General features: G+C 50.3%; 3 protein-coding genes and 1 long non-coding RNA gene across 4 annotated transcripts in view; 3 read left to right on the top strand and 1 right to left on the bottom strand.

The window, feature by feature from the left end:
* LOC111941366 (uncharacterized) overlaps positions 1 to 22139 on the bottom strand; it is a 298151-nt gene that overhangs the window by 32097 nt on the left and 243915 nt on the right. The gene's annotated exons all lie outside the window — the stretch shown is intronic.
* On the top strand, positions 1601 to 6817 carry LOC147648488 (zinc finger protein 541-like). Its single transcript, XM_086868257.1, has 9 exons — positions 1601 to 1760; positions 2664 to 2713; positions 2871 to 3010; positions 3459 to 3562; positions 4119 to 4194; positions 4545 to 4633; positions 5171 to 5254; positions 6093 to 6256; positions 6721 to 6817. Exons 2-9 carry the CDS (start codon positions 2682 to 2684, stop codon positions 6815 to 6817), a joined length of 786 nt encoding a protein of 261 aa, XP_086724383.1. The 5' UTR covers positions 1601 to 1760; positions 2664 to 2681.
* Positions 8811 to 14672, top strand: LOC147648487 (zinc finger protein 541-like). The gene is made up of 10 exons (XM_086868255.1): positions 8811 to 8870; positions 8953 to 9156; positions 10060 to 10109; positions 10267 to 10406; positions 10855 to 10958; positions 11515 to 11590; positions 11941 to 12029; positions 12567 to 12650; positions 13489 to 13652; positions 14117 to 14672. Exons 1-10 carry the CDS (start codon positions 8811 to 8813, stop codon positions 14211 to 14213), a joined length of 1068 nt encoding a protein of 355 aa, XP_086724381.1. The 3' UTR covers positions 14214 to 14672.
* Positions 16350 to 22052, top strand: LOC147648486 (zinc finger protein 541-like). Its single transcript, XM_086868005.1, has 9 exons — positions 16350 to 16536; positions 17440 to 17489; positions 17647 to 17786; positions 18235 to 18338; positions 18895 to 18970; positions 19321 to 19409; positions 19947 to 20030; positions 20869 to 21032; positions 21497 to 22052. Exons 2-9 carry the CDS (start codon positions 17458 to 17460, stop codon positions 21591 to 21593), a joined length of 786 nt encoding a protein of 261 aa, XP_086724131.1. The 5' UTR covers positions 16350 to 16536; positions 17440 to 17457; the 3' UTR covers positions 21594 to 22052.

The raw sequence follows: 22139 nt of genomic DNA, 5'->3' as shown, positions 1-22139 counted from the left end.
CTCCCACAGGCCCAGCCCCTTGCACAGCTGGCAGGACTTCCAAAGGTGTCTCCCCATTGTGCCAGTGAAATAATGATGGGCTTTCATCCTTGGATTCCTAAAAATCTCAGCTTGGAATGAAAGGGAGCCTTGGTTTAATTCAATGAATCGGATCTATATGAGTGGGCTTGTCTCATTCTACTTGGAGGGGATAAAAGCTGGGGCTTGTAGTACTTTTGGTCCACAAGCAACATAGCTTTGTTCCATTTTGCTGGACAGATGGACTTGGCCACCTTCAAGGACTTTTCCAACCTCTGCCATTCTATAAAATTAACATCCACATGCACTCCCAAGAAACCAGCAGCTCACTTTCAGTTTCCCTTTCAAAGACCAGCCTCCTGCTCTGGGCCTCGACCAAGCTCCTTAGATCAAGCAAAACGGGAGTGAACATTATCCTCTCACTTCTCACACCTTTGGTATTTACACCAAAGGAGCAGGAAACTCGCTCCTTTTATCGAGCCCAGCAAATGGCATGGCCTGGCAAGGTCTTGGGAGCAGGGGCTGGGGAGAATGGAGACGAGATGAGGGAGGGGGGAACTACCAGGCTGGTTCTGGGATGCTGACGCAAGCTTGCTCTTGTCTGACGGAGCCACTGCAGGTGGGATTTGGGGCCTCCAAAGCATCTGCTTTGCAGTGGGCCTTGTTACAGCTGCCCCCTGGCTTTGTTGCTCTGTGTGTGTGTGTCTGTGTGTGTGTGTGTGTGTGTGTGTGTGTGTGTGTGTGTGTGCAACAAGCAGGCTGGGAAGGAAGCAAGATTTGCTTTTGCCTAACATTAGGCAGGAAAGCAGTAAAACAGGCTCTGTTTTGCCCTATCTGGGACCTAAGTAGTAAAACAAGTGGGAAGGCCATTCGTGTGAAAAAGTAATTCTGTTCGTGCTAGTCTCCCAGCCTATTGAGAGTAACATCTCATTTCTGCAAGGGAGCTGCAAGAAAGAAAAAAGGAATTCTGCATTAAATGTTTGCTAGGGAATTGCTGGTGGAGTGTCCCCATCAATTCCCCTGAAAAACACCCTGTTTCTCCAAGTTTCAGGGAATGACGGTTGAGGTGAGAGGCTGCTCAGCTCAAAGGCGGGAAAACATCAAGAGACATCATTAGGCATCAGACAGTTTATAAAGGGGGCTGGATGAATGCTTCCACTTTGAGAGAAAGCTGTGGAGCTGCCTCTCCACTGAACGACTGGCAGGCTCTTGCTCCTCTCGCAGCTGGAGCAGAGCCAGGGCCAGGATCCTTCTGCTTCTCCAGTGCAGACAATGTGCTACGGGCCCTTTGACAGAGCCAGGCTCCTGTTCAGCTGGAGGCACCTTCCAGAGAAGCACGCAGAAGACCCAGGGCTCTCCCTGCACTGCTTTGCCCTGTCCACAGGTCTAGCATGAAATGGCCCAGTGGGCAGGTCCTCAGGGCAACCTCGCAGCAGCAGAAGTAAAAGAGGCCAAGGTGCCCCATCCCTGTTTGTGTCCCCTGGCTCCCCTGGCTCCCCTGGCTTCCCCAGGCATGGAATGTTGGGCTGTGCCCATAGCAACTGTCGTCGTTGTCTCCCACTCCTGTGGCCGTTGGTGGAACACTGGTGCTGGACCAGCGCTGGAGCAGCAGCTGCAGGATCTGCTCCTGGGCTGCCCCTGACCAGCCACCTTCTAGCCTCAGTGCCAGATCTGGCCTCCTTGTAGACATCCTGATCTCGTCTGCCAGCAGGCATCCCCACACTACTTTGGCACTGGCAAAGGTAAGAAAATCCCCGTTTGCCCCCAAACCACTAAGAGAACGGCAGGAGGCTCCACTTGGCTGTCCCACCAAGCAGAAGACAGACACGGTCCTCCAATACTTGGCTTTCACTTACAAAAATGGCCTGGTTTCAGCCATTCTTACATACTTTCATCATTTACACTGACATTAGATTTTAGTATCTTTCTAGATTCTTTTTTTTCTACCTGCGTTGCATCTCTGTAGATGAATGATAGAGGATAGATCCTCTTATCTCTATGGAGATATTGGGATCAATTTGTCTATGTTTTTCAATGCCTGTAGGGCTGCCTCTGCCTCATGGTCAGAGGCAGCTGTGAAATGGGGCCGTCTGGAGTGGTCCTTCTCAACAACACAGTCACAGTATGGCAGAACTTTCTGGCTTGCAAGGCACCCACAAAGTCGAGTCTGGCTCCTGGCCCCGCCCAGGACAGCTTCAAGAATCGCACCCTGTGCCCAAGAGCAATGGCCAAATGTCCATTTTTCAGCTCTGTCAGGCCTGGTGCTGTGACCCCTTCCCTGGGGAGGCTGTGCCAGTGCCCAACCACCCTCTGGCTGAAGAACCTGGTCCTCCTATCCAAGCTAAGCCTTCCCTGGCACAACTTCCGTGCCATCCTCTTGGCTCTTCTCACTGGCCCCAAGACTGAAGGCAAGCCTGAAGGCAAGACTGCCTGTCCCTCAGTCTTCCCCTCTTGAGGACACTGCAGGCTGCCACAGGCTCCTGCCTCGCAAGTTCCACGTGAAAAACCCAGCAATTGCACCAAATTGAGGGGAGCTGGGACGCAGGAGCTTGTGCTTTGCAATGACGACGAGGAGGAGAAGGAAGGCTAGCGACACATCTTGGCTGAATTCTTTTTCTCTGGGCCATTGTTTTGCTCTCTTCCAGGTGCAAAGGAGAGGCACAATGAAAAGGAAAGCAAGAGCCCACACTGGACCGTGAGTTTTGCCCTAGGGATTAAAGAGCGGCAAAGCTGAGGAATGGCGAGGAGGAGACCTGTCATTCCACAGTTGGGCTGGGATTGCTTCAAGCCTGTCCGTGGCATGTGTCTCTTGACCACTTGCCCTTCTCCCCTCCACTCCCTTTGCCCTTTAGACACATCAGGGTTGGCAGTGACTTTCAGGCTGAGCTCCCCGAGCTGCAGACCACAGCAGCGAGTGAGGAGGAAGAGCATGCATCCCTGGTCTGGAAGCCTTTGGAGGAAGATGACTCTGACATGGGAAAACCTGACAGAGGTAGCTGCCAAGCTTTTCTTCCAGCCCTGAGATACCTCGGCGTGTCAAATGCTCCTTTTTGTTGGTAAAAGGCAGCTTTTGGCATGCTCTGCATCTCTCCTTGTCTCACCCATCTTCTCCCATGGGAGTGTTAGAGGCAAGGGGAATGCTCCATTCTTGCAGCAGAGCGGGAAAAAGAACAACTTGCTGCCTCTCCCTACCGGTCAGGGGCATTGGCCACTGGAAGGGGAGAGATTGGCCCCTGCCTCTTATTCCAAAGGCTGCTTTCAAGGGAGAGCCAGCACTACGTGGGCCCTTGGTTCAGCTGCCCCTTTCTTTGCTATCCTTTCCATGCTCTCCAGCCGCTTGGCTGTCTTTAGCTCTTGTGCTTTCCTTCTCCCTTGTATTGCAGCCTTTCCCCTTTCTTGCTTCAAGCCTGACTTTCAGTGGGTTTGTGTTGTGCTTGCAGTAAGACAGCTCTTGGACATGGCCAGCGCCCGTGGCGTTTCCGGGCCAGCGGCTAACCTGGAGCTGGCCCTGCACTGCCTGCACCAGGCACGCGGCAGCCTTCCGGTAAGAAGCGGCTCTTTGGGTGCCCAGAAGAGCGGACAGGGAATTCCTAAGGCCGGGGCACTGGGACAGCCACTCCTGGCTGCTCTTTGAAGAAGGGGGGCTAACAAGGAGTGGAGAACTTGCTGCCCGCTGTGTCTCCTCCAGCTACAGCAGAGGCGAGCCCAAATGGCTTGAGCAGGGAGAATATCTCTCCTGGAGGCGCTGCTGGCAGCTCCCACAGCCTGCTCCCTTGTCGATCTCCCGCACATCTGTGTGCTCTAACACATTCTGCGGGGAACTGAGGGGAAATCCCCACAAGCCTCAGTGAGCGCAGGCAATTCTGGCTTCAGGAGAAGCATTGAGGTGGTGAGCAACATGCCACGCTTTGGCAAGTGGGATCAAAGGCTTGGGCAGTAAAAAGGAAGGTTTGGGAGCAACCCCCAGTGTTGAACCCATAGGAGATCCAGCGGGCTGAACCCCTGAAGAGGCAAAGTAGCTGAAAGGTAGCGGCGTTGATGGTTTGTTGGCTCCTTTCTATGGCGGGGAAGCTAAAGCCTTTTTCCCTTTGATCTTGCAGGAGGCTCTGGACATGTTGCTCTCAGGGGGGCCTCCCACACCTCAAGGCCACCCCTTGGCTGATTATCATTACACAGGTAAGCCAAGCACAGCTTGTTCCTTCACTGACAGATACTGCCTGCCGTCCCCTTAATTGCCATGGCAAGCATTTGTGCTTCAACTAATGACGCCATCACAAGGCCTCCTCTTGCCTGGGGCAGGGGAAAGCAGCAGCATCTCCCCCTTCAGCTTGCATTGCAGTTTTCCCTGGGGTTGTTTTGGGGTTTTTTTTTCCCCCTGGAGAATGCCTGCTCCTGTCTCCATTATTCCCAAGGGAGCAGATATGTACGCAGGTGAATGGTGGATGGCGCCAATGTTGTTTTGGCAGCCAGTGGCATCTACTGCAAGTGGATGGAGGCATCAATTGACCTGCTGCTTTTCTTGCCAGACTCTGACAAATGGACACCTGAGGAGAAGGAGTCCTTCGAAAAGGCTTTTCACACCTATGGCAAGGATTTTCATCTCATCCAGAAGCAGGTAAAGCCATAGGACATTGTTTTAAACTAGCAGATCATCAGGAGGAAATGTTGATTATTTCTGCTACCAAATACTGGAATCCAGTCTCTCTCTCTCTCTTCTCAAATCCCAAGAAGAATAACATAATAATGAAACGGGATATCAAAGGCCTGCAAGAAAGGGCTGATTCTGCCTCAAAGGCCCTTTCCTCCAAGCTCTTTCCAAAGACAAAGGCTTCTTCTGTCAGATTTGGTCTCCTAGGTGCGCCGATGCTTCCGCAACACACTGTGTTGGGAGAGCTGGAGTGAATGGGGGAAAGAAAACCTGTGCTACACGGATTTGTTGTTGATCTCTGCATCGCATGCGTTCCCACATAGCGTAATACACTGTATAATACACACTGCATAATGCCTCTTTTACCCGCTATTTACTTCATTTTACACCCAACTCAATTTACGCCGTGATTTTGCTTCCTAGGTGACTCCAGAACTCTGCTTTTTCTCCAATGCACCCTACAGGATGGCCATTTTAGAGTCCTTCTTTTTCTCTTCCCAACAGATTCAGAGCAAGACTGTGGCCCAGTGTGTGGAGTACTACTACACCTGGAAAAAAGAATATAAACTTGCCAAAAGTCTTGCTCAGGTGAGTGGGAAGAAAATCAAGACAAGCCCGGAGGGTGGAGAAACAGGGAGAAGGGAACCAAACCTGCTGGCAAGCCTGTGAGACACTGCTCTGCCAGGATCACATTGTCCCATCCACTGGAAAGGCGCAGCAGATGCTGCCCAGGCCTTGTTTGTGCTGCTGCTCTTATGCTCTTATGGAGCATAACTTTGACCCAAGAAAGCAGCACTGTCACCAAACTGGGCTTGGACGCTCTACTGACTGCTTTCTCAAGAGCTGGTACCCTCCCTGATTCCAATCAGATCCTTCATTCCCCACTGCTTGCTAACATCAGTAATGCTGGCTGCGCTCGTGGAGATTCTGCAGATGTTCAGGGACCTTTTGTAGCATGCCAGTCGACTCCCCAAAAAGGAGCTGCCCGTGCTGTGGCTCTGCTAAAACTTTCCTTACTGACAAACCAGAATTTGCTTCACAGAGAGAGAGAGAAAGAGATTAGTTTGGGCAGTAGAAACTGGGTAGCTGTGTGTCTTTATGAATTTGGCTGAATTTAAAAGCCATTCCCTGGACAGGGAGGAGAACTAGGGGTAAATAGATGCTAGGCAGAGAGGTACAATTAAGAAATGGAGAACTATAGATAGGCACGTATTGATCCCACCCCTTCAGGCCGTAGAAAGGAGGCATTTTTTCCTCCAAGTGCTGTGTTTGCATTGCGCTGCAGCCTGCCCCCAAATCCAGCTGTTTTCCCAGCTCTTTAGGCTTGGGAGGAATTTGCTTAGGCCCATGCATTTTGGCGCTGGATGCTCTGATTTCCAGCTTTGTGAGAGGAAGGAAAAATTGATAAGGATTCTTTGATTTCCAGACTGTGAGCGAACCAAAGAGGAGCAAAAGCCCTCCCAGAAAGGAGAATGGGGAGACAGGGAAGAGAAGCCGCAAGAGGGCCCGCAACGCGGAGTGTCCCTGCTGCCAAGCGCCCCAGCCACCCCATTTGGCGGGAGGCCCCTTTCCCTGCGGCCAGTGCAAACGGTGCGCAAGTTCTACCTCTTTCTGCTCAAAGCCTGCGCCTTTGGACTAAAACAGGCTGACCGTGTTCAAAGGCACCACGGGGGAAGCTGAGGGCACTCGCAGGATCGCCTCTCACCGCCGTGCAAAGCCTTACAAGCCACTTGCACCCCAAAGAGCTTGGTTAAAGCCCAGCGTTCCCAGGGAAACCTTGCCGTGCCCCACCAAGACACAATTCGAACACAAGTAGGAATAGGGAGACCAAAGCTTGCTTTGATGGTGCTGACCAAATCAAAAATAAGATGAAGCAAAAGGAGGAAGACGTTTGAAGGAACTGCAACCAGAAAGATCAGGTTTATGCTTCTGATCAGTTTACAGAGGTGCCACAGCCAGAAAAGACAGAAATTCACGGAGACATGGAAATCTTGGAGCTTGGTTTAATGGGGTGTATTGAATTAACAATGGATGGTTTGTTTCCTGTCTTCCAGGGTGTTTGAAACCGTCAAGGAAAGGAACGCACATCGGAGAAGCCTTCGCCCACGGAAGGAAGCAGGGCCTCTCCCCAAGAAGAAAAGACCAAATTAACCCTGCCGCTTGTCCGGGCCTCACAAGAATTATCTGCCAAATGGCTCTAGATAGAAATCAGATTGGTTTTTCAGTAGTTTATTAGGATTGTTTATTCTTCAATTTAGTTGACTAGATAGACATTTCTCAATTTGTTACTTCAGATTCATTAGCTTTCTTAAAGGGTTATTAGGATTATTAGATTATTATTGTGATTAGATTATTTGATTATTCGATTCTTAGGTTATTAGGTTATGATATTTTTATTGTTAGATTATTAGATTAGATTATTACCTTGTTAGATTATTATCCGTCAATGGAAGGGGTTTGGTCCATTATTAGCTTATTAGATTATTACTGTTAGATTATTATCGGTCAATGTAAGAGGTTTAGTGTTGCTCGTTAAGCTCCATCTTTCGTAAGCATCTTGTTTTCATGAAGACAAAATCTGTCTTTCTCATTAAAGCAAAGTTTGTTCCATTTGGTCTTTTTGTCTGTATGAAATCACTCAAGCAATGTCTGTCCCATTTGTTTGCTGTTGCAAACACGCTATTGGCCCTGAGAAGAATCTGGGCACGTGCATCCTCCCACAGGCCCAGCCCCTTGCACAGCTGGCAGGACCTCCAAAGGTGTCTCCCCATTGTGCCAATGAAATAATGATGGGCTTTCATCCTTGGATTCCTAAAAATCTCAGCTTGGAATGAAAGGAAGCCTTGGTTTAATTCAATGAATCGGATCTATATGAGTGGGCTTGTCTCATTCTACTTGGAGGGGATAAAAGCTGGGGCTTGTAGTACTTTTGGTCCACAAGCAACATAGCTTTGTTCCATTTTGCTGGACAGATGGACTTGGCCACCTTCAAGGACTTTTCCAACCTCTGCCATTCTATAAAATTAACATCCACATGCATTCCCAAGAAACCAGCAGCTCACTTTCAGTTTCCCTTTCAAAGACCAGCCTCCTGCTCTGGGCCTCGACCAAGCTCCTTAGATCAAGCAAAACGGGAGTGAACATTATCCTCTCACTTCTCACACCTTTGGTATTTACACCAAAGGAGCAGGAAACTCGCTCCTTTTATCGAGCCCAGCAAATGGCATGGCCTGGCAAGGTCTTGGGAGCAGGGGCTGGGGAGAATGGAGACGAGATGAGGGAGGGGGGAACTACCAGGCTGGTTCTGGGATGCTGACGCAAGCTTGCTCTTGTCTGACGGAGCCACTGCAGGTGGGATTTGGGGCCTCCAAAGCATCTGCTTTGCAGTGGGCCTTGTTACAGCTGCCCCCTGGCTTTGTTGCTCTGTGTGTGTGTGTGTGTGTGTGTGTGTGTGTGTATGTGTGTGTGTGTGTGTGTGTGTGTGTGTGTGTGTGTGCAACAAGAAGGCTGGGAAGGAAGCAAGATTTGCTTTTGCCTAACATTAGGCAGGAAAGCAGTAAAACAGGCTCTGTTTTGCCCTATCTGGGACCTAAGTAGTAAAACAAGTGGGAAGGCCATTCGTGTGAAAAAGTAATTCTGTTCGTGCTAGTCCCCCAGCCTTTTGAGAGTAACATCTCATTTCTGCAAGGGAGCTGGAAGAAAGAAAAAAGGAATTCTGCATTAAATGTTTGCTAGGGAATTGCTGGTGGAGTGTCCCCATCAATTCCCCTGAAAAACACCCTATTTCTCCAAGTTTCAGGGAATGACGGTTGAGGTGAGAGGCTGCTCAGCTCAAAGGCAGGGAAACATCAAGAGACATCATTAGGCATCAGACAGTTTATAAAGGGGGCTGGATGAATGCTTCCACTTTGAGAGAAAGCTGTGGAGCTGCCTCTCCACGGAACGACTGGCAGGCTCTTGCTCCTCTCGCAGCTGGAGCAGAGCCAGGGCCAGGATCCTTCTGCTTCTCCAGTGCAGACAATGTGCTACGGGCCCTTTGACAGAGCCAGGCCCCCGTTCAGCTGGAGGCACCTTCCAGAGAAGCACGCAGAAGACCCAGGGCTCTCCCTGCACTGCTTTGCCCTGTCCACAGGTCTAGCGAGAAATGGCCCAGTGGGCAGGTCCTCAGGGCAACCTTGCAGCAGCAGAAGTAAAAGAGGCCAAGGTGCCCCATCCCTGTTTGTGTCCCCTGGCTCCCCTGGCTCCCCTGGCTCCCCCAGGCATGGAATGTTGGGCTGTGCCCATAGCAACTGTCGTCGTTGTCTCCCACTCCTGTGGCCGTTGGTGGAACACTGGTGCTGGACCAGCGCTGGAGCAGCAGCTGCAGGATCTGCTCCTGGGCTGCCCCTGACCAGCCACCTTCTAGCCTCAGTGCCAGATCTGGCCTCCTTGTAGACATCCTGATCTCGTCTGCCAGCAGGCATCCCCACACTACTTTGGCACTGGCAAAGGTAAGAAAATCCCCGTTTGCCCCCAAACCACTAAGAGAACGGCAGGAGGCTCCACTTGGCTGTCCCACCAAGCAGAAGACAGACACGGTCCTCCAATACTTGGCTTTCACTTACAAAAATGGCCTGGTTTCAGCCATTCTTACATACTTTCATCATTTACACTGACATTAGATTTTAGTATCTTTCTAGATTCTTTTTTTTCTACCTGCGTTGCATCTCTGTAGATGAATGATAGAGGATAGATCCTCTTATCTCTATGGAGATATTGGGATCAATTTGTCTATGTTTTTCAATGCCTGTAGGGCTGCCTCTGCCTCATGGTCAGAGGCAGCTGTGAAATGGGGCCGTCTGGAGTGGTCCTTCTCAACAACACAGTCACAGTATGGCAGAACTTTCTGGCTTGCAAGGCACCCACAAAGTCGAGTCTGGCTCCTGGCCCCGCCCAGGACAGCTTCAAGAATCGCACCCTGTGCCCAAGAGCAATGGCCAAATGTCCATTTTTCAGCTCTGTCAGGCCTGGTGCTGTGACCCCTTCCCTGGGGAGGCTGTGCCAGTGCCCAACCACCCTCTGGCTGAAGAACCTGGTCCTCCTATCCAAGCTAAGCCTTCCCTGGCACAACTTCCGTGCCATCCTCTTGGCTCTTCTCACTGGCCCCAAGACTGAAGGCAAGCCTGAAGGCAAGACTGCCTGTCCCTCAGTCTTCCCCTCTTGAGGACACTGCAGGCTGCCACAGGCTCCTGCCTCGCAAGTTCCACGTGAAAAACCCAGCAATTGCACCAAATTGAGGGGAGCTGGGACGCAGGAGCTTGTGCTTTGCAATGACGACGAGGAGGAGAAGGAAGGCTAGCGACACATCTTGGCTGAATTCTTTTTATCTGGGCCATTGTTTTGCTCTCTTCCAGGTGCAAAGGAGAGGCACAATGAAAAGGAAAGCAAGAGCCCACACTGGACCGTGAGTTTTGCCCTAGGGATTAAAGAGCGGCAAAGCTGAGGAATGGCGAGGAGGAGACCTGTCATTCCACAGTTGGGCTGGGATTGCTTCAAGCCTGTCCGTGGCATGTGTCTCTTGACCACTTGCCCTTCTCCCCTCCACTCCCTTTGCCCTTTAGACACATCAGGGTTGGCAGTGACTTTCAGGCTGAGCTCCCCGAGCTGCAGACCACAGCAGCGAGTGAGGAGGAAGAGCATGCATCCCTGGTCTGGAAGCCTTTGGAGGAAGATGACTCTGACATGGGAAAACCTGACAGAGGTAGCTGCCAAGCTTTTCTTCCAGCCCTGAGATACCTCGGCGTGTCAAATGCTCCTTTTTGCTGGTAAAAGGCAGCTTTTGGCATGCTCTGCATCTCTCCTTGTCTCACCCATCTTCTCCCATGGGAGTGTTAGAGGCAAGGGGAATGCTCCATTCTTGCAGCAGAGCGGGAAAAAGAACAACTTGCCGCCTCTCCCTACCGGTCAGGGGCATTGGCCACTGGAAGGGGAGAGATTGGCCCCTGCCTCTTATTCCAAAGGCTGCTTTCAAGGGAGAGCCAGCACTACGTGGGCCCTTGGTTCAGCTGCCCCTTTCTTTGCTATCCTTTCCATGCTCTCCAGCCGCTTGGCTGTCTTTAGCTCTTGTGCTTTCCTTCTCCCTTGTATTGCAGCCTTTCCCCTTTCTTGCTTCAAGCCTGACTTTCAGTGGGTTTGTGTTGTGCTTGCAGTAAGACAGCTCTTGGACATGGCCAGCGCCCGTGGCGTTTCCGGGCCAGCGGCTAACCTGGAGCTGGCCCTGCACTGCCTGCACCAGGCACGCGGCAGCCTTCCGGTAAGAAGCGGCTCTTTGGGTGCCCAGAAGAGCGGACAGGGAATTCCTAAGGCCTGGGCACTGGGATAGCCACTCCTGGCTGCTCTTTGAAGAAGGGGGGCTAACAAGGAGTGGAGAACTTGCTGCCCGCTGTGTCTCCTCCAGCTACAGCAGAGGCGAGCCCAAATGGCTTGAGCAGGGAGAATATCTCTCCTGGAGGCGCTGCTGGCAGCTCCCACAGCCTGCTCCCTTGTCGATCTCCCGCACATCTGTGTGCTCTAACACATTCTGCGGGGAACTGAGGGGAAATCCCCACAAGCCTCAGTGAGCGCAGGCAATTCTGGCTTCAGGAGAAGCATTGAGGTGGTGAGCAACATGCCACGCTTTGGCAAGTGGGATCAAAGGCTTGGGCAGTAAAAAGGAAGGTTTGGGAGCAACCCCCAGTGTTGAACCCATAGGAGATCCAGCGGGCTGAACCCCTGAAGAGGCAAAGTAGCTGAAAGGTAGCGGCGTTGATGGTTTGTTGGCTCCTTTCTATGGCGGGGAAGCTAAAGCCTTTTTCCCTTTGATCTTGCAGGAGGCTCTGGACATGTTGCTCTCAGGGGGGCCTCCCACACCTCAAGGCCACCCCTTGGCTGATTATCATTACACAGGTAAGCCAAGCACAGCTTGTTCCTTCACTGACAGATACTGCCTGCCGTCCCCTTAATTGCCATGGCAAGCATTTGTGCTTCAACTAATGACGCCATCACAAGGCCTCCTCTTGCCTGGGGCAGGGGAAAGCAGCAGCATCTCCCCCTTCAGCTTGCATTGCAGTTTTCCCTGGGGTTGTTTTGGGGTTTTTTTTTCCCCCTGGAGAATGCCTGCTCCTGTCTCCATTATTCCCAAGGGAGCAGATATGTACGCAGGTGAATGGTGGATGGCGCCAATGTTGTTTTGGCAGCCAGTGGCATCTACTGCAAGTGGATGGAGGCATCAATTGACCTGCTGCTTTTCTTGCCAGACTCTGACAAATGGACACCTGAGGAGAAGGAGTCCTTCGAAAAGGCTTTTCACACCTATGGCAAGGATTTTCATCTCATCCAGAAGCAGGTAAAGCCATAGGACATTGTTTTAAACTAGCAGATCATCAGGAGGAAATGTTGATTATTTCTGCTACCAAATACTGGAATCCAGTCTCTCTCTCTCTCTTCTCAAATCCCAAGAAGAATAACATAATAATGAAACGGGATATCAAAGGCCTGCAAGAAAGGGCTGATTCTGCCTCAAAGGCCCTTTCCTCCAAGCTCTTTCCAAAGACAAAGGCTTCTTCTGTCAGATTTGGTCTCCTAGGTGCGCCGATGCTTCCGCAACACACTGTGTTGGGAGAGCTGGAGTGAATGGGGGAAAGAAAACCTGTGCTACACGGATTTGTTGTTGATCTCTGCATCGCATGCGTTCCCACATAGCGTAATACACTGTATAATACACACTGCATAATGCCTCTTTTACCCGCTATTTACTTCATTTTACACCCAACTCAATTTACGCCGTGATTTTGCTTCCTAGGTGACTCCAGAACTCTGCTTTTTCTCCAATGCACCCTACAGGATGGCCATTTTAGAGTCCTTCTTTTTCTCTTCCCAACAGATTCAGAGCAAGACTGTGGCCCAGTGTGTGGAGTACTACTACACCTGGAAAAAAGAATATAAACTTGCCAAAAGTCTTGCTCAGGTGAGTGGGAAGAAAATCAAGACAAGCCCGGAGGGTGGAGAAACAGGGAGAAGGGAACCAAACCTGCTGGCAAGCCTGTGAGACACTGCTCTGCCAGGATCACATTGTCCCATCCACTGGAAAGGCGCAGCAGATGCTGCCCAGGCCTTGTTTGTGCTGCTGCTCTTATGCTCTTATGGAGCATAACTTTGACCCAAGAAAGCAGCACTGTCACCAAACTGGGCTTGGACGCTCTACTGACTGCTTTCTCAAGAGCTGGTACCCTCCCTGATTCCAATCAGATCCTTCATTCCCCACTGCTTGCTAACATCAGTAATGCTGGCTGCGCTCGTGGAGATTCTGCAGATGTTCAGGGACCTTTTGTAGCATGCCAGTCGACTCCCCAAAAAGGAGCTGCCCGTGCTGTGGCTCTGCTAAAACTTTCCTTACTGACAAACCAGAATTTGCTTCACAGAGAGAGAGAGAAAGAGATTAGTTTGGGCAGTAGAAACTGGGTAGCTGTGTGTCTTTATGAATTTGGCTGAATTTAAAAGCCATTCCCTGGACAGGGAGGAGAACTAGGGGTAAATAGATGCTAGGCAGAGAGGTACAATTAAGAAATGGAGAACTATAGATAGGCACGTATTGATCCCACCCCTTCAGGCCGTAGAAAGGAGGCATTTTTTCCTCCAAGTGCTGTGTTTGCATTGCGCTGCAGCCTGCCCCCAAATCCAGCTGTTTTCCCAGCTCTTTAGGCTTGGGAGGAATTTGCTTAGGCCCATGCATTTTGGCGCTGGATGCTCTGATTTCCAGCTTTGTGAGAGGAAGGAAAAATTGATAAGGATTCTTTGATTTCCAGACTGTGAGCGAACCAAAGAGGAGCAAAAGCCCTCCCAGAAAGGAGAATGGGGAGACAGGGAAGAGAAGCCGCAAGAGGGCCCGCAACGCGGAGTGTCCCTGCTGCCAAGCGCCCCAGCCACCCCATTTGGCGGGAGGCCCCTTTCCCTGCGGCCAGTGCAAACGGTGCGCAAGTTCTACCTCTTTCTGCTCAAAGCCTGCGCCTTTGGACTAAAACAGGCTGACCGTGTTCAAAGGCACCACGGGGGAAGCTGAGGGCACTCGCAGGATCGCCTCTCACCGCCGTGCAAAGCCTTACAAGCCACTTGCACCCCAAAGAGCTTGGTTAAAGCCCAGCGTTCCCAGGGAAACCTTGCCGTGCCCCACCAAGACACAATTCGAACACAAGTAGGAATAGGGAGACCAAAGCTTGCTTTGATGGTGCTGACCAAATCAAAAATAAGATGAAGCAAAAGGAGGAAGACGTTTGAAGGAACTGCAACCAGAAAGATCAGGTTTATGCTTCTGATCAGTTTACAGAGGTGCCACAGCCAGAAAAGACAGAAATTCACGGAGACATGGAAATCTTGGAGCTTGGTTTAATGGGGTGTATTGAATTAACAATGGATGGTTTGTTTCCTGTCTTCCAGGGTGTTTGAAACCGTCAAGGAAAGGAACGCACATCGGAGAAGCCTTCGCCCACGGAAGGAAGCAGGGCCTCTCCCCAAGAAGAAAAGACCAAATTAACCCTGCCGCTTGTCCGGGCCTCACAAGAATTATCTGCCAAATGGCTCTAGATAGAAATCAGATTGGTTTTTCAGTAGTTTATTAGGATTGTTTATTCTTCAATTTAGTTGACTAGATAGACATTTCTCAATTTGTTACTTCAGATTCATTAGCTTTCTTAAAGGGTTATTAGGATTATTAGATTATTATTGTGATTAGATTATTTGATTATTCGATTCTTAGGTTATTAGGTTATGATATTTTTATTGTTAGATTATTAGATTAGATTATTACCTTGTTAGATTATTATCCGTCAACGGAAGGGGTTTGGTCCATTATTAGCTTATTAGATTATTACTGTTAGGTTATTATCGGTCAATGTAAGAGGTTTAGCGTTGCTCGTTAAGCTCCATCTTTTGTTAATATCTTGCTTTCATTAAGACAAAATCTGTCTTTCTCATTAAAGCAAAGTTTGTTCCATTTGGTCTTTTTGTCTGTATGAAATCACTCAAGCAATGTCTGTCCCATTTGTTTGCTGCTGCAAACACGGTATTGGCCCTGAGAAGAATCTGGGCACATGCATCCTCCCACAGGCCCAGCCCCTTGCACAGCTGGCAGGACTTCCAAAGGTGTCTCCCCATTGTGCCAGTGAAATAATGATGGGCTTTCATCCTTGGATTCCTAAAAATCTCAGCTTGGAATGAAAGGGAGCCTTGGTTTAATTCAATGAATCGGATCTATATGAGTGGGCTTGTCTCATTCTACTTGGAGGGGATAAAAGCTGGGGCTTGTAGTACTTTTGGTCCACAAGCAACATAGCTTTGTTCCATTTTGCTGGACAGATGGACTTGGCCACCTTCAAGGACTTTTCCAACCTCTGCCATTCTATAAAATTAACATCCACATGCACTCCCAAGAAACCAGCAGCTCACTTTCAGTTTCCCTTTCAAAGACCAGCCTCCTGCTCTGGGCCTCGACCAAGCTCCTTAGATCAAGCAAAACGGGAGTGAACATTATCCTCTCACTTCTCACACCTTTGGTATTTACACCAAAGGAGCAGGAAACTCGCTCCTTTTATCGAGCCCAGCAAATGGCATGGCCTGGCAAGGTCTTGGGAGCAGGGGCTGGGGAGAATGGAGACGAGATGAGGGAGGGGGGAACTACCAGGCTGGTTCTGGGATGCTGACGCAAGCTTGCTCTTGTCTGACGGAGCCACTGCAGGTGGGATTTGGGGCCTCCAAAGCATCTGCTTTGCAGTGGGCCTTGTTACAGCTGCCCCCTGGCTTTGTTGCTCTGTGTGTGTGTGTCTGTGTGTGTGTGTGTGTGTGTGTGTGTGTGTGTGTGTGTGTGCAACAAGCAGGCTGGGAAGGAAGCAAGATTTGCTTTTGCCTAACATTAGGCAGGAAAGCAGTAAAACAGGCTCTGTTTTGCCCTATCTGGGACCTAAGTAGTAAAACAAGTGGGAAGGCCATTCGTGTGAAAAAGTAATTCTGTTCGTGCTAGTCTCCCAGCCTATTGAGAGTAACATCTCATTTCTGCAAGGGAGCTGCAAGAAAGAAAAAAGGAATTCTGCATTAAATGTTTGCTAGGGAATTGCTGGTGGAGTGTCCCCATCAATTCCCCTGAAAAACACCCTGTTTCTCCAAGTTTCAGGGAATGACGGTTGAGGTGAGAGGCTGCTCAGCTCAAAGGCGGGAAAACATCAAGAGACATCATTAGGCATCAGACAGTTTATAAAGGGGGCTGGATGAATGCTTCCACTTTGAGAGAAAGCTGTGGAGCTGCCTCTCCACTGAACGACTGGCAGGCTCTTGCTCCTCTCGCAGCTGGAGCAGAGCCAGGGCCAGGATCCTTCTGCTTCTCCAGTGCAGACAATGTGCTACGGGCCCTTTGACAGAGCCAGGCTCCTGTTCAGCTGGAGGCACCTTCCAGAGAAGCACGCAGAAGACCCAGGGCTCTCCCTGCACTGCTTTGCCCTGTCCACAGGTCTAGCATGAAATGGCCCAGTGGGCAGGTCCTCAGGGCAACCTCGCAGCAGCAGAAGTAAAAGAGGCCAAGGTGCCCCATCCCTGTTTGTGTCCCCTGGCTCCCCTGGCTCCCCTGGCTTCCCCAGGCATGGAATGTTGGGCTGTGCCCATAGCAACTGTCGTCGTTGTCTCCCACTCCTGTGGCCGTTGGTGGAACACTGGTGCTGGACCAGCGCTGGAGCAGCAGCTGCAGGATCTGCTCCTGGGCTGCCCCTGACCAGCCACCTTCTAGCCTCAGTGCCAGATCTGGCCTCCTTGTAGACATCCTGATCTCGTCTGCCAGCAGGCATCCCCACACTACTTTGGCACTGGCAAAGGTAAGAAAATCCCCGTTTGCCCCCAAACCACTAAGAGAACGGCAGGAGGCTCCACTTGGCTGTCCCACCAAGCAGAAGACAGACACGGTCCTCCAATACTTGGCTTTCACTTACAAAAATGGCCTGGTTTCAGCCATTCTTACATACTTTCATCATTTACACTGACATTAGATTTTAGTATCTTTCTAGATTCTTTTTTTTCTACCTGCGTTGCATCTCTGTAGATGAATGATAGAGGATAGATCCTCTTATCTCTATGGAGATATTGGGATCAATTTGTCTATGTTTTTCAATGCCTGTAGGGCTGCCTCTGCCTCATGGTCAGAGGCAGCTGTGAAATGGGGCCGTCTGGAGTGGTCCTTCTCAACAACACAGTCACAGTATGGCAGAACTTTCTGGCTTGCAAGGCACCCACAAAGTCGAGTCTGGCTCCTGGCCCCGCCCAGGACAGCTTCAAGAATCGCACCCTGTGCCCAAGAGCAATGGCCAAATGTCCATTTTTCAGCTCTGTCAGGCCTGGTGCTGTGACCCCTTCCCTGGGGAGGCTGTGCCAGTGCCCAACCACCCTCTGGCTGAAGAACCTGGTCCTCCTATCCAAGCTAAGCCTTCCCTGGCACAACTTCCGTGCCATCCTCTTGGCTCTTCTCACTGGCCCCAAGACTGAAGGCAAGCCTGAAGGCAAGACTGCCTGTCCCTCAGTCTTCCCCTCTTGAGGACACTGCAGGCTGCCACAGGCTCCTGCCTCGCAAGTTCCACGTGAAAAACCCAGCAATTGCACCAAATTGAGGGGAGCTGGGACGCAGGAGCTTGTGCTTTGCAATGACGACGAGGAGGAGAAGGAAGGCTAGCGACACATCTTGGCTGAATTCTTTTTCTCTGGGCCATTGTTTTGCTCTCTTCCAGGTGCAAAGGAGAGGCACAATGAAAAGGAAAGCAAGAGCCCACACTGGACCGTGAGTTTTGCCCTAGGGATTAAAGAGCGGCAAAGCTGAGGAATGGCGAGGAGGAGACCTGTCATTCCACAGTTGGGCTGGGATTGCTTCAAGCCTGTCCGTGGCATGTGTCTCTTGACCACTTGCCCTTCTCCCCTCCACTCCCTTTGCCCTTTAGACACATCAGGGTTGGCAGTGACTTTCAGGCTGAGCTCCCCGAGCTGCAGACCACAGCAGCGAGTGAGGAGGAAGAGCATGCATCCCTGGTCTGGAAGCCTTTGGAGGAAGATGACTCTGACATGGGAAAACCTGACAGAGGTAGCTGCCAAGCTTTTCTTCCAGCCCTGAGATACCTCGGCGTGTCAAATGCTCCTTTTTGTTGGTAAAAGGCAGCTTTTGGCATGCTCTGCATCTCTCCTTGTCTCACCCATCTTCTCCCATGGGAGTGTTAGAGGCAAGGGGAATGCTCCATTCTTGCAGCAGAGCGGGAAAAAGAACAACTTGCTGCCTCTCCCTACCGGTCAGGGGCATTGGCCACTGGAAGGGGAGAGATTGGCCCCTGCCTCTTATTCCAAAGGCTGCTTTCAAGGGAGAGCCAGCACTACGTGGGCCCTTGGTTCAGCTGCCCCTTTCTTTGCTATCCTTTCCATGCTCTCCAGCCGCTTGGCTGTCTTTAGCTCTTGTGCTTTCCTTCTCCCTTGTATTGCAGCCTTTCCCCTTTCTTGCTTCAAGCCTGACTTTCAGTGGGTTTGTGTTGTGCTTGCAGTAAGACAGCTCTTGGACATGGCCAGCGCCCGTGGCGTTTCCGGGCCAGCGGCTAACCTGGAGCTGGCCCTGCACTGCCTGCACCAGGCACGCGGCAGCCTTCCGGTAAGAAGCGGCTCTTTGGGTGCCCAGAAGAGCGGACAGGGAATTCCTAAGGCCGGGGCACTGGGACAGCCACTCCTGGCTGCTCTTTGAAGAAGGGGGGCTAACAAGGAGTGGAGAACTTGCTGCCCGCTGTGTCTCCTCCAGCTACAGCAGAGGCGAGCCCAAATGGCTTGAGCAGGGAGAATATCTCTCCTGGAGGCGCTGCTGGCAGCTCCCACAGCCTGCTCCCTTGTCGATCTCCCGCACATCTGTGTGCTCTAACACATTCTGCGGGGAACTGAGGGGAAATCCCCACAAGCCTCAGTGAGCGCAGGCAATTCTGGCTTCAGGAGAAGCATTGAGGTGGTGAGCAACATGCCACGCTTTGGCAAGTGGGATCAAAGGCTTGGGCAGTAAAAAGGAAGGTTTGGGAGCAACCCCCAGTGTTGAACCCATAGGAGATCCAGCGGGCTGAACCCCTGAAGAGGCAAAGTAGCTGAAAGGTAGCGGCGTTGATGGTTTGTTGGCTCCTTTCTATGGCGGGGAAGCTAAAGCCTTTTTCCCTTTGATCTTGCAGGAGGCTCTGGACATGTTGCTCTCAGGGGGGCCTCCCACACCTCAAGGCCACCCCTTGGCTGATTATCATTACACAGGTAAGCCAAGCACAGCTTGTTCCTTCACTGACAGATACTGCCTGCCGTCCCCTTAATTGCCATGGCAAGCATTTGTGCTTCAACTAATGACGCCATCACAAGGCCTCCTCTTGCCTGGGGCAGGGGAAAGCAGCAGCATCTCCCCCTTCAGCTTGCATTGCAGTTTTCCCTGGGGTTGTTTTGGGGTTTTTTTTTCCCCCTGGAGAATGCCTGCTCCTGTCTCCATTATTCCCAAGGGAGCAGATATGTACGCAGGTGAATGGTGGATGGCGCCAATGTTGTTTTGGCAGCCAGTGGCATCTACTGCAAGTGGATGGAGGCATCAATTGACCTGCTGCTTTTCTTGCCAGACTCTGACAAATGGACACCTGAGGAGAAGGAGTCCTTCGAAAAGGCTTTTCACACCTATGGCAAGGATTTTCATCTCATCCAGAAGCAGGTAAAGCCATAGGACATTGTTTTAAACTAGCAGATCATCAGGAGGAAATGTTGATTATTTCTGCTACCAAATACTGGAATCCAGTCTCTCTCTCTCTCTTCTCAAATCCCAAGAAGAATAACATAATAATGAAACGGGATATCAAAGGCCTGCAAGAAAGGGCTGATTCTGCCTCAAAGGCCCTTTCCTCCAAGCTCTTTCCAAAGACAAAGGCTTCTTCTGTCAGATTTGGTCTCCTAGGTGCGCCGATGCTTCCGCAACACACTGTGTTGGGAGAGCTGGAGTGAATGGGGGAAAGAAAACCTGTGCTACACGGATTTGTTGTTGATCTCTGCATCGCATGCGTTCCCACATAGCGTAATACACTGTATAATACACACTGCATAATGCCTCTTTTACCCGCTATTTACTTCATTTTACACCCAACTCAATTTACGCCGTGATTTTGCTTCCTAGGTGACTCCAGAACTCTGCTTTTTCTCCAATGCACCCTACAGGATGGCCATTTTAGAGTCCTTCTTTTTCTCTTCCCAACAGATTCAGAGCAAGACTGTGGCCCAGTGTGTGGAGTACTACTACACCTGGAAAAAAGAATATAAACTTGCCAAAAGTCTTGCTCAGGTGAGTGGGAAGAAAATCAAGACAAGCCCGGAGGGTGGAGAAACAGGGAGAAGGGAACCAAACCTGCTGGCAAGCCTGTGAGACACTGCTCTGCCAGGATCACATTGTCCCATCCACTGGAAAGGCGCAGCAGATGCTGCCCAGGCCTTGTTTGTGCTGCTGCTCTTATGCTCTTATGGAGCATAACTTTGACCCAAGAAAGCAGCACTGTCACCAAACTGGGCTTGGACGCTCTACTGACTGCTTTCTCAAGAGCTGGTACCCTCCCTGATTCCAATCAGATCCTTCATTCCCCACTGCTTGCTAACATCAGTAATGCTGGCTGCGCTCGTGGAGATTCTGCAGATGTTCAGGGACCTTTTGTAGCATGCCAGTCGACTCCCCAAAAAGGAGCTGCCCGTGCTGTGGCTCTGCTAAAACTTTCCTTACTGACAAACCAGAATTTGCTTCACAGAGAGAGAGAGAAAGAGATTAGTTTGGGCAGTAGAAACTGGGTAGCTGTGTGTCTTTATGAATTTGGCTGAATTTAAAAGCCATTCCCTGGACAGGGAGGAGAACTAGGGGTAAATAGATGCTAGGCAGAGAGGTACAATTAAGAAATGGAGAACTATAGATAGGCACGTATTGATCCCACCCCTTCAGGCCGTAGAAAGGAGGCATTTTTTCCTCCAAGTGCTGTGTTTGCATTGCGCTGCAGCCTGCCCCCAAATCCAGCTGTTTTCCCAGCTCTTTAGGCTTGGGAGGAATTTGCTTAGGCCCATGCATTTTGGCGCTGGATGCTCTGATTTCCAGCTTTGTGAGAGGAAGGAAAAATTGATAAGGATTCTTTGATTTCCAGACTGTGAGCGAACCAAAGAGGAGCAAAAGCCCTCCCAGAAAGGAGAATGGGGAGACAGGGAAGAGAAGCCGCAAGAGGGCCCGCAACGCGGAGTGTCCCTGCTGCCAAGCGCCCCAGCCACCCCATTTGGCGGGAGGCCCCTTTCCCTGCGGCCAGTGCAAACGGTGCGCAAGTTCTACCTCTTTCTGCTCAAAGCCTGCGCCTTTGGACTAAAACAGGCTGACCGTGTTCAAAGGCACCACGGGGGAAGCTGAGGGCACTCGCAGGATCGCCTCTCACCGCCGTGCAAAGCCTTACAAGCCACTTGCACCCCAAAGAGCTTGGTTAAAGCCCAGCGTTCCCAGGGAAACCTTGCCGTGCCCCACCAAGACACAATTCGAACACAAGTAGGAATAGGGAGACCAAAGCTTGCTTTGATGGTGCTGACCAAATCAAAAATAAGATGAAGCAAAAGGAGGAAGACGTTTGAAGGAACTGCAACCAGAAAGATCAGGTTTATGCTTCTGATCAGTTTACAGAGGTGCCACAGCCAGAAAAGACAGAAATTCACGGAGACATGGAAATCTTGGAGCTTGGTTTAATGGGGTGTATTGAATTAACAATGGATGGTTTGTTTCCTGTCTTCCAGGGTGTTTGAAACCGTCAAGGAAAGGAACGCACATCGGAGAAGCCTTCGCCCACGGAAGGAAGCAGGGCCTCTCCCCAAGAAGAAAAGACCAAATTAACCCTGCCGCTTGTCCGGGCCTCACAAGAATTATCTGCCAAATGGCTCTAGATAGAAATCAGATTGGTTTTTCAGTAGTTTATTAGGATTGTTTATTCTTCAATTTAGTTGACTAGATAGACATTTCTCAATTTGTTACTTCAGATTCATTAGCTTTCTTAAAGGGTTATTAGGATTATTAGATTATTATTGTGATTAGATTATTTGATTATTCGATTCTTAGGTTATTAGGTTATGATATTTTTATTGTTAGATTATTAGATTAGATTATTACCTTGTTAGATTATTATCCGTCAACGGAAGGGGTTTGGTCCATTATTAGCTTATTAGATTATTACTGTTAGGTTATTATCGGTCAATGTAAGAGGTTTAGCGTTGCTCGTTAAGCTCCATCTTTTGTTAATATCTTGCTTTCATTAAGACAAAATCTGTCTTTCTCATTAAAGCAAAGTTTGTTCCATTTGGTCTTTTTGTCTGTATGAAATCACTCAAGCAATGTCTGTCCCATTTGTTTGCTGCTGCAAACACGGTATTGGCCCTGAGAAGA

This window comes from Cyanistes caeruleus, chromosome Z, assembly GCF_971803275.1.
Source record: "Cyanistes caeruleus chromosome Z, bCyaCae1.hap1.1, whole genome shotgun sequence".
NCBI lineage: Eukaryota > Metazoa > Chordata > Aves > Passeriformes > Paridae > Cyanistes > Cyanistes caeruleus.
Note: the sequence above shows the minus strand (reverse complement) of the source record. Positions and strands in the feature narration are given on the sequence as shown.

What these genes read in the sequence shown, in the direction of transcription:
- LOC147648487 (XM_086868255.1), top strand. Translation starts at nt 8,811, where the DNA reads ATGGCCCAGTGGGCAGGTCCTCAGGGCAACCTTGCAGCAGCAGAAGTA. An exon ending in CTACTTTGGCACTGGCAAAG is followed by an intron (nt 9,157 to 10,059) that starts GTAAGAAAATCC and finishes GCTCTCTTCCAG; the next exon opens with GTGCAAAGGAGAGGCACAAT. An exon ending in AGGCACGCGGCAGCCTTCCG is followed by an intron (nt 10,959 to 11,514) that starts GTAAGAAGCGGC and finishes TTGATCTTGCAG; the next exon opens with GAGGCTCTGGACATGTTGCT.
- LOC147648486 (XM_086868005.1), top strand. Translation starts at nt 17,458, where the DNA reads ATGAAAAGGAAAGCAAGAGCCCACACTGGACC. An exon ending in CATGGGAAAACCTGACAGAG is followed by an intron (nt 17,787 to 18,234) that starts GTAGCTGCCAAG and finishes TTGTGCTTGCAG; the next exon opens with TAAGACAGCTCTTGGACATG. An exon ending in TTGCCAAAAGTCTTGCTCAG is followed by an intron (nt 20,031 to 20,868) that starts GTGAGTGGGAAG and finishes TTTGATTTCCAG; the next exon opens with ACTGTGAGCGAACCAAAGAG.
- LOC147648488 (XM_086868257.1), top strand. Translation starts at nt 2,682, where the DNA reads ATGAAAAGGAAAGCAAGAGCCCACACTGGACC. An exon ending in GCAAGAGCCCACACTGGACC is followed by an intron (nt 2,714 to 2,870) that starts GTGAGTTTTGCC and finishes TTTGCCCTTTAG; the next exon opens with ACACATCAGGGTTGGCAGTG. An exon ending in TTCATCTCATCCAGAAGCAG is followed by an intron (nt 4,634 to 5,170) that starts GTAAAGCCATAG and finishes TCTTCCCAACAG; the next exon opens with ATTCAGAGCAAGACTGTGGC.